This window comes from Lepisosteus platostomus, chromosome 11, assembly GCF_059453375.1.
Source record: "Lepisosteus platostomus isolate fLepPlt1 chromosome 11, fLepPlt1.hap1, whole genome shotgun sequence".
NCBI classification, from domain to species: domain Eukaryota; kingdom Metazoa; phylum Chordata; class Actinopteri; order Semionotiformes; family Lepisosteidae; genus Lepisosteus; species Lepisosteus platostomus.
Window position 1 is genome coordinate 6,428,496 of NC_142621.1, and position 14,692 is coordinate 6,443,187.

Here is a 14,692-nt window from a genome sequence, read left to right on the forward strand (position 1 = left end):
GATTACAGAATATGCTAAAAAAAACTACAAGTAATTCTGAAGTGATTTGTTACAGTTGCTGATTATTATTTTTCAGTTGATGTCACTAGAATGCAAATGAACTCAACTGTCAGATCTGTTCAACTGCTCTACCCAGTATCTGATAGGATTTGAAATTTAGGTAAATAAGATTTACAAACCAATTCAGGAGTGCTTTGAGTATGAACATACGTACACTATTATTCGTTTTTTCTAAAGATGTTTCAGCTTTCAGTATAATATATTTAATTTATAATAAGAAACCACTTGCTTCTTGCAAAAATCTTAGAATGTGCTGTAGCAACACAATTTAATACACATCTAATTGCAAATAACCTCTTCGAACCCTTCCAATCTGGTTTCCAACAACTACACAGTACAGAAACAGCCTTGTTAGTTACTAACGATCTCCTTATGGCAGGTGATTCAGGTTCTCCATCTATCCTAATTCTAGTAGACATAAGTGCTGCTATTGACACAGTCTCAAGAGAGGAGAGGAAGCTGTCATTTAACAGTGTTTGGAGTTTCCGACATCACTCTTAAACGGATCAGCTCTTATTTTGCTGATGGCCAACACTGTTTCTCTTGGGGGTTTTAGTTGGGTTCATTAAGTCTGATGTTCCACAAGGGTTGTTACTGGACCCCCTGTCATTCAGCATTTATATGTTCCCACTCAGTCAGATATTAAAATCGCATGATCTGGATGATCATTTCTAAGATGATGATACTCAAATCTATGCCCATACTAAACCCGACACTGACGTAGCTGCCTCTGCATTCTCCAATTGCATTGTCGATACGAAAACCAGGACTACTCCTTCACTTAAACTGTGACAATTCTGAGTTCATGTGACTCCTACCTACACCTACATTAAGCCAATGCAGTAACCCTATCTGTGGAAGGCACTGTGCTTGAATTTCATCCAAACTGAAGAATCTAGTGGTGATATTTGCTTCTGGCTTGACTTTTGACCCTCACAAGCAGAATTTTGTAAATACATAATTCTTCCATCTCAGAAATATCTCCAGACCACATCCTATATTGTTTTTGACTATTGCACAAAAGCTAGTTAACACATTTGTCTTTTCTAGTAAATTATTACAGCAATGCCCTACTCACTGAAGTAAATTCACACTGAACAATCTGACTTACTGTATCTGTCTACTCCAAACCTTGTGCCCTTGGGTCATCCGTCTCTGGTCTTCTATATGTCCCCTGAACTTATTTACATTGTATGGGTGATAAGGCCTTCTCTTGCAAAGCTCTCCAATTCTATCTCCAAGGGCAACAGAGTGCAGTTAAATCTGGGCTCAAAACCTTTCTTTTCAGAAACTCTTTTATTTAGTGTTGTGTCTACTCCATCTTCTAATAACCATGTATTTTCTGCTATAGTTCTGAGCACCTGTCCTTTTTATACTCTTATACTTCTATATATGTACTTATTTTCCAATGCGTATCCTTAAAACTGTTCTTTTGTTACAACCTTAACAGTTACTCTAAACATTTGGAGATGCAACTTTTAAATGCATTATATTAAATTCTTCTTCTATATTATTATTAACCCTGATGAACATTTATGGTAAGTTACTAGGCAAACATCAAAGCAAGAATGATGAGTGCTTGTGCTTATTGTAAAATTAATCCTCTTAATGCAGGCAACAACTAAACTTCAACACATGAGTACGCAGAAGATAGACTTGGTTAGCCTAATTATCAGCAGACCACTGGGAGACATTAGTTTGCTCTCTCCAAGTACATGCTGTGATGTAGGATCTTGACCTGGCTGGGAAAAGAAACAATAAATGACTCAGACTGGTTACTAATTAGATGGAGTTTAGCCAACAGCAATCTTAAGTTTTTTATCTGTGTAACAATTGCTTTGTCAAGCATGCTTTTTTAGCACTACATAATTATCTATTACACAAAATGCATATGATCACCTGTTGAAAATACAATCAATTTCTTAAATTATAAGTATCTTTTCTTTAGGACATATGAAAGGCACTATATCAGAGAATATATATACTATATAGAAATAGGACTGGGATTCTGGTAAGACAGCTAAGCACTAATATGCTTTGGGAAATTTAAAAGATCTTTAAAAAAAAGCTTACCAGTTCATAAACAATTTATGTAATAACCTTTAAATAAGATAAGATTACTTCATTGGCCATATACAATTTCTTGCATTAGCAATTTATCTTTTGTCAGACCCCAGCTTGCTCTCCATGAGACACACAGGCATACAGACGGGGAGAGAGAAGCTTGGGGTCAGAGTGCAGGGTCATTTATACGGTGCCCCTGGAGCAGTTGGGGTTATGGGCCTTGCTCAGGGGCCCAATGGAGTAGGATTCCTCTGCCGGCCGCGGGATTTGAACCGGCAACCTTCCAACCACAGGTGCAGATCAATAACCACAGTGCCACCATTCCATATATTATATTAAATAGTACAGTTTATGCCTGTGCAAACTAACTTTTTTTTCTTAACCAAGAATGTTAAACACCTCTCTTTAGCTGAATTGGAAAGAAAAGTAAACTTATTGCCACCCAAACAGGCTTTGAAAAGATTTCAGCACAGACAACACAACTTCACAACAAAAATGCACTGCAAAAACAAATTTGATCAAATCTATAATTTTATAGACACAGACATTCTGCCAAGAGATGGATGATAAACATACAGAAAATGTTAACTATATCTAAACAAGGAAACTTGAAATCAGTCACCATAACAAAAGACACTTACCATTTTGCATTTTTATCTATAGAACCAATCTATAGTTCATATTATGTTGGAGATTGACAATTAATTTTATCAAAGGCAAACCACAGCAGTATTTTTTGTTATTACTTTTGGATTTTCCGGTGCTAAAATAAAATAAAAATCTTAAATAAAAAACAATTTAGAAAGCTCCACATTCTAAAAGACCTTCAAAGGTAACAAGTTTAAGAATCATCCCATGATCTTGGGAGAAAACCGAAATGTCTATCCGTATAATTTAGGTTCAAGAGCTTCCACTAAATCACTGCAGACCCCTCACCAAGACTTTCTGCTCCACTAGCTGCCATTAAGCTAATTTATGCTGATATCACTTCATAAAGTGTTTTTTTTAATGGGTTGAATTTGGCATCTCTGCAATTCATCTCTGAAGTAATGGTTAGGTATTGCTTTCTATGATTCTGAAAAGACAGCAGGTAACTGAAACAGTGGCACTTTTGCACCTACGACAAGAATATTAAACCGCAAGGTCAGGAAGACAATGACAGCTTGCCTGAATTGGGTTCACAGCAAATCTCTCTGTCAATAGGCAAAAATGAGAGGATTCTGCAGATGAAGTGAAAAGCAATGCAGTAGGGAGAAATGAAGTGTTCAGCGGGAATAGCAATTATTGAATATGTAGCACAGACTTGACAGACTTATTACGTCCTTTGAGAGACGTGATCTCCACAGTGGTATTAGGCAGCAATGGAGCAATCAGTGTGTCATCTTTGGAGCAAAAATGAACAATGCTTCAATTAGAACTAATGCCCAGATTCTACCGACTTATTGGCACACCTGCAAAATAGCGGCAAAGATGTATCACTAGCTGAATCTTTACCTAAATGCAATAGCCTAGATACTGTAAATTCATTACAATACTGCAAAAAACTACATGAAATATGTCAAACACTGTAAATCGTGATCATAATACAGTTCTATCAAAATCACAACACAAAGCCATTAAAATATGCGGTCTAATTAAGCCATGTCCATTCAGGACACGGGTACAAAACAAAATAAGCTCCTCTGTATTCCCAAGTTTTGCTGTTGCAATGTTCCAATGTAAGCTTACAAGAAGCAGTCTAAATTAAAATGGGAAACAAGGATACACAATGCATGTTATGTCATTTATCAATGTCTCTGATAAATATCCCTAACTATGTTTGAAAGCGGTGAAATTGTTTTGTGCTCAGATCATTTTAAATGTATGCAGATCACATTGATATACCTTGTTTTCACATTTCATTCCATCTCCATCCGTTAAAAGCTTGGGGACTCATAACAATGAACAGAAAACCTCCCAGGCTAACTTGAACATACTTACACACAATATGGCACGACAGCCATATTCACTGGGGATTTTTTTCCCTTTGTTATGAAGCAACACTGAATCCTATTCAACAAATAAACAGGGAATATCAAAAGTCACGTTATCCTTCACCTCAGTGACCTAAAAGAAAGAGTAATAGCAGTTTATCATGAATTAAAATACTATAGCACACTAAAGTAAATTGTCAACAGAGAATTTGATTAACACATACTACCTGGTTTAATACTTAATTCCCTGATCACATGCCCTTCTGAAAGGAATGACCATCATCGCTTCAAGTTGGTAAAGAATATAGCTGATGTAACTAATTCAGTTACCTAATACCACAGGCTGTTAAAAAACTGCGTGAAACACTGTGACATGGCCCACCTGCCTACCAATCCATTTTTATCTAATTATACATAGATTGCCTATGACATTATTAAAGATGTGCATTTGAACATAAATGTGTTGAACAAGTTTTGTGTTACTGCTGGTGAACAAAGGAAGAAGAAGGTCTTAATTTCAAACTGCAGCACTACAAAATCAGTGTAAAAATAATTTGAAAATCCACACCTTTGGACCGAAATTAGAAACTAAAGATTGCAGTTCAACTGTTTAATTTAGATCAAGTCAGGGGAAAAAAAAGTTTTGCAAAAAGTCTTCAGCAGAAGATATTAAGTTTCTTACACCTGAATTTTAAATGACAGTCTATTAGATATTGCTATTTTAGATTTGAAATTACCTTAAAATGATAAAACTTTTCTAAATGTCACATTTATTGAAAAACAGATCTTATATATGATACATCAGTATGCACAGATTTGAGATGGATTAATCAACTGAAGCTTTTCATAATCCAAATGTGATTTAAAATTAAAAATATTTTTAACATTCATTACTGTACTACATTGCATACCCTATTTTATTTACATTATCACAATAGAAAAGACTCACCCTTCCCTCCAACTAACTTATACTTATTTTCTTTGGTTGTGTGCACTCTCCTAGATATTGATAATAGTAGTCCATTTGATCTCTTCCCTTAATTTTAATGAGGCTTTCAGACTGAAAGACAGCTTGCCAAGAATAAATTGCACAGCTACAAGTGTAGGAGAGAAAAAGTACATTAAAAGTTTCTGTGAAGCCAGTATAGAAAAAAACAGGTTAAGGTTCGTACAAAGAAGTAGAGAGGTATTATCCCAAGACGTAAGATTATAAATGACACTGAGCCATTCTTCCCATCCACTCATTTGGTTCCTAGTAACGGACAAAGAAAAAAAACACACCCAAACAATGGCTCACAATCTAAACCAATCTTTTTTCATTACGAAGTGCTAAATGTTTTTAAAGCATACTGTTTCAATTCCCTTGTTACAAGTTTCAGAGCTTTAATTAAAAAAAGTAAACCCTGAAAACAAAGAAGAATTTCAATTAGAATTAATGATACATCCAAGTGTAAATCATGCATCAGCAAAAAACAGAATAGTGATCACAGAATGGGTAACATTTCTTTCTCAAGGAAACAATGGAAAATTTTAACCTCTTGTAAAAATACCAAAAAATCTTACGGTTAAAAATATATTTTTGGTCTTTAATGCAAGATGCACATAAAAAGTGCAAAAATTGTGAACCATTGCATACATGTACTCTAGTTTTATAAACATCCAGATTCTGTGCACAAAAAAGTATTACTGGTTCTTAGATTAGAACATATTTTTTAGTTTCTTAATAGAGCTATGTTTCGCAACAGCTTTGAGGATGCAGAATACTTCAATCAAATCTCTTAAGTGTGTCCAAAACTAAAAATATCCTGTCCATGTAACTTATTTCTTTATGGCACTTGGTATGCAACTGGGAGCAATTCTGGCTAATTTTCTTTGAATTCCTTCTAGGAAAACCCCTATTTTAAGAGAGTCCAACACTGAAAACATTAAAAAGAATGCAATGTACTAATCTCATCAACTTTCATACATCCACCCATTATTCATTGTTCTTCTCACATAGTCTAAATAAACACGATGGATCAACATGAATATCTACTATGAAATTTCACTTATTTTAAGGTGGCTTCTTCGAGTTTGTAGTGGTACAAAAGTTACCAAATAATCAGCTTATTATGTTGTTTTCACGAACTTATAAAATGACAATATATGTAAAATATAGTTGTAGGACAAGTATCAACATAGTAAAAGGTAACAGTCACAGGAAATGTAATATTCAAAACCTTTAAAAAATATGCAAACAGAACTTTCATTGACTGTAAAAGTTTTATCACAAAACTTAAAGTGACAATACATACCTATAAAGTATACTTACTGTATTAGAATATTTATAATCAGGTATAATGTAAACCAATTTTTGCTCACTTTTACATAAATACTTAGCATAGATTTCCTATTCTCTATTAGAAAACCATTTATAAGAAACTGAACCAACTGAATAAAAAGATCATCAGAAAATAAAGACTGAATGCGTAAGAGTTAAGTGATGTGAGTGATGTTTTAAATCTCATGTTGGCTGCTTGGTCTCTAAACAAACTGCTCAGCTAAGGACTTCACATCTGAAGCACACACAAATGACCCCCTTTCCAAAATTCCCAATATGCAAACTGCAATCCAAATATAACTCTTCTCCGGTATATAAGGTTAGTATCAATAACATTTCTTAACAGGCAATGAATCAAAAAAAGTGTTGAAAATAATATGGATCCGTATCAAGTAAAGACAGACAGGCCTAAAAATGGGTTAAATTGCTTGCGATTTCATTTTTTAAAACAATGGCTTGATTTCAAGCAGTGGTTTACATTAGAGAACAGATTCAGCAATTATATGCAACAGACTAGATTTAGCAAAGTAACAAAAGATGAAATGTCTCATTTTCCACACACAATACTGTTATAGTTAGCACTCATAATTATTTGAACAGCCTGGAGTCACCCATGCTTTAGATGTATTCTTCTTACAGGAGCTCTGAAACAGTACAATATTGTAATTTAGCCTGACAACAGATGTAACATCTTATTGTTTTGATTATAATAAAATCATAGAAAATGAAACAAGATGTGCGTGTAACTGACCTAAACAAATCAAAATCGGGACATGATGAGCCAAATGTGATGAGAAAAAAAACAGTAGTGTAGGAGGTCTGAAGAGAAACAGTTTTTAATACTATTATTGAGTTTTATTTTTGTAGTGTGGACAAAGTCTAAATATTGGGTCCACCCCCAATATTTAATATTTAAAACCAAAAAGTAAAGGAGTTAGATGTCATCTGAAGAGATTTCAAAGTTGTATTATCTTAATTTCTGCCAAAACTTAAACAGGATGTTAAAAAAGGCATGGTGTGAGCAACCTAAAAGACATGCCATATCACTCCTGAAAGAATTAAAAACTGATGAAAAGATTAACTTAATAAACTTTATTCAAAATTAAGAACTGAATATATTTATGCTATTTTTCCCCACATCTGCGCAAAAAAATGGTCCACCCTCACATGCTTAAGTTCATAAAATCCCACAATATGGATGGAAATCCTTAGGCAGTCTTCATAAACTTGATTTGTTGACAGGTCAAACCAAGAAATGTTTTCTCAAGATGTTCTTAGTCCTTTGGAAAACTCTGGGCTGTTATATTTGAGAATACTTCCCAAAGTCTGGGTTCCAATGTAAATATCACAGCTGTGAAAGGTTTTGTAGTTTCTGGTTGATCTTCATACAAGCTCCAGTACCTATGAAAAACAAGACAAGTGAGTAGAGGTGCCTACTGGTATGATTTCCAAAGTGAAACTTCACAGACTTAAGGCTAAGGATGGTGGTCTCTTGTCGACATTTAAACAGCTGCACAGATAAGAAAAGTATATAAATCTTTACAGGCTCTCCAAATATTTCAGACTATGACCGTGCTTAATTTGAAAAAAAAAAAAAAAAAAAACACTGAATTAACCTAATTACACCTCCCATAGAAAGAACTCCACAAACAATGAACACCAGAATGTAGTGTCAAATATTCCTTTCCATTATTTCTCTCAAGTACTAACATTTAATTGTCTCAAACAAGTTGCAGGTAATATATTCAATCCCATTACTTCTCTTTAAATTAAATTGTCAGGTTCTGCTAAATTATGCTATGCAGTTATTCTGACCATCAGCTGTATTATTCCTTATTCATTTAACTCAACAACGTATCTTAATTGACTACTGAGCCTAAGGCATTTCAGAAGTGAGCTTTCAGTCACACCACACTTCAAAGACAAGTTTCTCCCTAGTCACAGGTCTTTTCAACATTACATGGGAGGAAAAAAAAAATCAATACAGTTCACAAAACCAAGGTTTGAGAAAATTTAATTTGTGACACTGTCAGCAAAGTTCTCTATGATTTTATTCCAAAAAGAACGACTCTTAAGCTGAACCATACAAGACCAATAAAAAGTTACAGAGTTATTAGTGATTGATCAATACATTAAGAAAAACCACCCAAAGCTATAAAATATAATAATAATAATAATACGTAGGTATTATGTAAAGCCCTGTATAAAAATGACAGTCTTAAACATATTTGAAGAAACTTTAGTAAGGTAAGCATTCTATATTTCCACAAAACCAAAAAAAAATGTAATTGATTTTTTTATTAAGGGAAAGAACCATGGGGAAGTGAGTAGTCAGTACTAGACGGGTAGTCTAGCACCCAGAGATTAGATGTCTGTACACTTACACATGACTATAGAGTAATGTGTATACTAGACAATAATGTATATTCTCTGTAAATTAGAAATGTGAAATTAAATCCATATAATGCAACAAACAAAACTGATGTGTGTATATATACATTTAAATATTTATTTCATTCAGGATTCCATTGTGCTGTGCTCTCCATAGACGTTCTGTACAATACTGATGAAAATGGTACTTAGGGAAGCCTACGTTGGATTGATGTGTGTGACTTTATCTCCACAATTGTAAGAACACTTCCTTCATTTTAAATTTTTGAAAATATTTTGAAAGACATCCCTATGATCGGTCAGTATGTATGAATGCAACGTTTCAGCCGTGGCCATGTATGAAGAACTCCAATTTTCAACTGATATGTTTTAAAAAATTACCAAATAAATTACATACTTTAATCATTATACATGCAAACATTTAGCGGAAAAGTAATTTCTTAGCTGCACCCAAAATACAAGGTGAATCGTTTAATTGTTTTGTAACTGCTTTTGTGTAGAACTTTGGAAAGAAAAAATCTACTTAATTTACAGCTCACAACAGAGAATACATTCTGAACACAAACAAAACACAAAATCCTTAGAAATGAATGCATACTGTATAAAATGATTGTATACTGATTTGTTAGTATATTTTTAAAATCTCAACTGGAATTATTTGGTAATCCAAATCTGAATTTAGCATATTTGATTCGAGAACTATAATATCAGTATCAATATTTTCTAAATTATACATTTTCTCCTAATGCTGGAAAGAGTATTCCTTATACCTGATTTCAGACGTTAATTGCCCCCAAGACTGATTTGGCTCAGCAGTATCATTACTGAAACATTATTAATATTATAGTACCATTTAATTACATTACTCAAACTGAACTGTAAAATAAAATCAACCATGGACAAATATTCCCCAGCCTTCACAGAATAATTTACTATCTTTCTGAATAAAGCCAATTAGCTCAAGAGAGAAACCTTGTCTACGGTACCAAAAATATCACATTTTTCTAGAGAAAAAAAGTCCCACTTACCTTTATGGTGCCTTGGCTGTTGGCTGCAATTAGAACATTGGACTCCTGAGAATAGAACAGAAATTGGAAAATGAGAACATAATCCATATAAATACAACTGTGGAGGGCTCCATTCCAATGCTCAGAATAAAAGTTTAGGAACCTTAGAACAACCAGAGCATTAAACAGGTTTAATGCAAAGAGAAAATCTTCCTAGAAAGCGTCTTGCTTCTCAGGTTACCAGTTAATGAATTTCAGTCTCACAGGACATTTATCACGGTTACAAGTCAATCAATGATGGCCAAAAACCTAGACCAGTCCGATTTTAATCAACAATGATTTCTTACAAAAATACAGAGCTGACATTTTATAGAGTCTCCTAGGGGATACTATAATTTATCTTCATCTGTGAGCCCTATAAGTAATTTCATTCAAACGTTTTGTTTGACACTGTTTATCAACTATACAAAATGACATTTCAGCTTCCTTTATCAGAGATTATACTGAATCAACATCAATGCATCTCTAACGAGGATTAAAGCTGTCACTCATGCTCAAATACCATTTGCAAATGTACCAGTACAACATTTTTCCTAGGCATTTCAATGCCTTGCCTGATCTAAATTCCTATTCAGGAGACTAAGTGGCTCTACAATATGCAATCTCATCACCTAAAAGCCCAACACATCAGAATAATCACCACAAAATAAGCAAGGTTTTATCTTTCTGAAATGAAGATATTCAACAAAATTGCTTTTAACTTTCTTACCGCTTTCCACTTAATGCAGGAAATTACTCAATAAATTCTTTAATTTTTAATATAATTTTAAATTACATTAAAATGCAAAAAGATGCATAAATTCTCACAATTTCATATATGTCTGTTTTGGTATATAGGAAATAGCACATTTAAAATTCTCAGGAGCACTGATTTGTACGAGTGAAATCATTTCTGTTCCAAAGTTCTGTCTAAGCTTGTTAACTCTAAATGACAATGGGTGTTAACAGTGTGGCATTTCATCTACCTACAGGTATGGAACAAACACAAAAAATAATACTACCATGTCTGTTTACCCTATCCAGGTTTCTTAGAGGTTTATTAATAGCATAATAAATATATTATTCAGCAAAATACATCATATTTTGGGGTTAAATCCCAAGCTCTGAAGTGTGACAGTAAAACAGAGGTGACAGATCCCCTGTTTAAGTTGTATGCAAGATGTCAAATAGAAGACAAATGCACATATTTGTGGGTTGAAGAAAAACGGCTTTTATTTACCTGTTTATTCTTGTAGTGGATTTGGTTAATAATACAACTAGTGCAATCAAAATGCTTCTGGCATTTAATGCTATATTTAGCTCACTAATCTACGAAAGACCATATTTAGTGTCACACAATCCACATTTATAAGATTTGAAACAAACGCTAAGATTTTTGCATAATCCAATTTAGCCAACCTCATCTGAATTAAGAACTCAAACTCAGTGAGACAGATAAAATGGCAAATAAATGAACACAAACCCATTAAGAGGGCAGCAGGTGTAAACATAAAATGCTTAAAAGACCAAAACATAGCAGTGTACGAATTTCAGTGGATGCCATCCAATCAGTATTTTCCTATGTGCTGCAAGTTAGGTTACAAATATATTAAAAATAATAATAAATGATGTGATTTAAAAGAAAAATAATACATTGTGGATTGCAACAATGTTAAAAATATCAATGATTTCAGAATAATAATTTGAATCATATAAGTTGAAATGTGCATAAAATACACAGGAGGTATGTCGGGTATCATTAACTCATGTTTATAAAGGTATAAAACCAAAGTCACATCTTTGTAAAGACATGACTGACTGAAGGTAGTTTTCTAGGAAGTAAATCACAAATAACTTCAAATAAAAATCTTAAGCCTTTGAGGACAAGAGTTTCTGTAATGGAACAACAAGACCAGCTCAATTAATGAATAACTGGTTAACAAACATTCAATTTAAAAGAGTTTTAAGGTGGGCTATCAAACTTAGTGGACAAGGGCTCTTTAGAACCATGATTAGACTCCTGAAATGCAGTATAGATGGCTGTCAAATTAGTTACTTTCAGAAATCCATAAATTTAATAGAAGTGATATAAAACTGTGTCTCTTACCCCATCAGGCAGTGCTCTCCAGCACACTGCACTGACAAACTCATTGGTGTCATCCTCCTTTTTATCTTTATCCAACACACTCTTCACAGTGTCAAATTTGAAGGTCAATAGCGTATTTGACAGCCCCTTATAATACAGATAGAGGGAATTGTTTTCACTTCCTGTGTATGAAACAACACGACATATTAGATGATGAAGAAACAGCTGGGAAATAGAGTGAAGTGTATATACACAACTAGCAGCTGGAAGGCAGCTCTTTTCAGAATATCACAACTTTTTCCTTAAAAATGCTTTACTTTCTGCATTTACAGTCGCTGTCCATAGTTTGTCTCCTTATCATGGTTAATATTGCCTGCTATGTCCTCAACAAGTCCACTCTTGTAAACACTTGCACCATGTTAAAGACTGAAAAGATATCATTTCTTCTAGTTTGCCAATGTTGGACTTTGCTTTAGGCCCAGAAAGGTACCTGGTAATCCTTCTTTGGACCAATTCCAGAGCAAAACGAATAATCTTGCTTTTGATGTAAAGAAATACAAACATCACTTTTTTTTCCCCAATATAAAATAGTCACAGCAGAACATAATTAAGATAGTATAATTAAACTATATCTTAGTCTTTGCACTAAATTTTATAGGAGCACATTTGTAATTGGAAAAGTCTGGGATTCAATAATGTGGACCTAATATTGCAGAAAACAAAATAATGGTTAGACAAAATTTAGGAAAATTACCTGATCTATTTAGAGTATAAACTCAGATACACAAGAGTCTCTCATTCAAAAAGTAAAAACAGTATGACTATTTTTGCTGCATGTTTTTATTTCTGAAACTAACATACGGTAACCAAAGATTGACTGGTTATTTCTAACTATAGAAGTTTATACCAATGCTTTGATTATACAGTCCAGGTGATGTTTGAAGAAGGGGTGGTGAATATGTGTTTAAATCGTTTGAACTAACTTATCAGCCTCATGACCTTCCATTTAAAATTTCTAATAATACAACAGCTAATTTGTAGATGGTTTTGATCAGTATTACAGTAATTAAATCTAAAAATAAACCACAGTTAAAGAGCATTCATGGACTTAAACAACTGCATTTTAATAACGGGTCACTAACTCAGACATGAGGTGCAAGCTACAGCAGTGTGTTGCTTTATTTAAAGACATTCTTGTTAGCAGGTAAAAATGTGTTGAATCTCATGGTTAATGTATCACTTTCACAGCAGTTTTACAAGCAGGAAAGTAATTCTGTAATTAGAAAGGAGAAAGAATGTAATTTTACATGGTGCTTGCCTAAGCTACAGATCAAAGCAATTCATTCCCTGCTGAATAGTTCTGTCATGGTTATTAGCAATTATTTTAATCATACAAAATTAAGAAAAAATCTATACAGACATGATGAACACATACAGTGCCTTGCGAAAGTATTCGGCCCCCTTGAACTTTTCAACCTTTTGCCACATTTCAGGCTTCAAACAAAGATATAAATTTTTTATTTTATGTGAAGAATCACCAACAAGTGGGACACAATTGTGAAGTGGAACGAAATCTATTGGATTTTTGAAACTTTTTTAACTAATAAAAAAATGAAAAGTGGGGTGTGCAAAATTATTCGGCCCCTTTACTTTCAGTGCAGCAAACTCACTCCAGAAGTTCAGCGAGGATCTCTGAATGATCCAATGTTGTCCTAAATGACTGATGGTGATAAATAGAATCCACCTGTGTGTAATCAAGTCTCTGTATAAATGCACCTGCTCTGTGATAGTCTCAAGGTTCTGTTGAAAGCGCAGAGAGCATCATGAAGACCAAGGAACACACCAGGCAGGTCCGTAATACTGTTGTGGAGAAGTTTAAAGCCGGATTTGGATACAAAAAGATTTCCCAAGCTTCAAACATCCCAAGGAGCACTGTGCAAGCGATCATCTTGAAATGGAAGGAGTATCAGACCACTGCAAATCTACCAAGACCTGGCCGTCCCTCTAAACTTTCAGCTCAGACAAGGAGAAGACTGATCAGAGATGCAGCCAAGAGGCCCATGATCACTCTGGATGAACTGCAGAGAACTACAGCTGAGGTGGGAGAGTCTGTCCATAGGACAACAATCAGTCTTACACTGCACAAATCTGGCCTTTATGGAAGAGTGGCAAGAAGAAAGCCATTTCTCAAAGATATCCATAAAAAGTCTCGTCTAAAGTTTGCCACAAGCCACCTGGGAGACACCCCAAACATGTGGAAGAAGGTGCTCTGGTCAGATGAAACCAAAATCGAACTTTTTGGCCACAATGCAAAACGATATGTTTGGCGTAAAAGCAACACAGCTCATCACCCTCAACACACCATCCCCACTGTCAAACATGGTGGTGGCAGCATCATGGTTTGGGCCTGCTTTTCTTCAGCAGGGACAGGGAAGATGGTTAAAATTGAGGGGAAGATGGATGCAGCCAAATACAGGACCATTCTGGATGAAAACCTGTTGGAGTCTGCAAAAGACCTGAAACTGGGACGGAGATTTATCTTCCAACAAGACAATGATCCCAAACATACAGCAAAATCTACAAAGGAATGGTTCACAAATAAACGTATCCAGGTGTTTGAATGGCCAAGTCAAAGTCCAGACCTGAATCCAATCCAGAATCTGTGGAAAGAGCTGAAAACTGCTGTTCACAAACGCTCTCCATCCAACCTCACTGAGCTCGAGCTGTTTTGCAAGGAAGAATGGGCAAGAAT

The 14,692-nt window shown here is 34.5% G+C and overlaps 1 protein-coding gene across 3 annotated transcripts in view; it reads right to left on the reverse strand.

The window, feature by feature from the left end:
• Positions 1 to 7,494: 7,494 nt before the first annotated feature.
• The window catches only part of cop1 (COP1 E3 ubiquitin ligase), a 30,612-nt gene continuing 23,414 nt past the window's right edge, over positions 7,495 to 14,692 (reverse strand). For all 3 annotated transcript variants that reach the window (XM_088598142.1, XM_088598140.1, XM_088598141.1), the window contains 3 exons: positions 11,962 to 12,122; positions 9,837 to 9,881; positions 7,495 to 7,818 (listed from right to left, as the gene is read on the reverse strand). In XM_088598142.1, the coding sequence (XP_088454268.1) occupies positions 7,801 to 7,818; positions 9,837 to 9,881; positions 11,962 to 12,122 (224 nt within the window). In that variant the 3' untranslated portion in view covers positions 7,495 to 7,800. The remainder of the gene's footprint in view (positions 7,819 to 9,836; positions 9,882 to 11,961; positions 12,123 to 14,692) is intronic.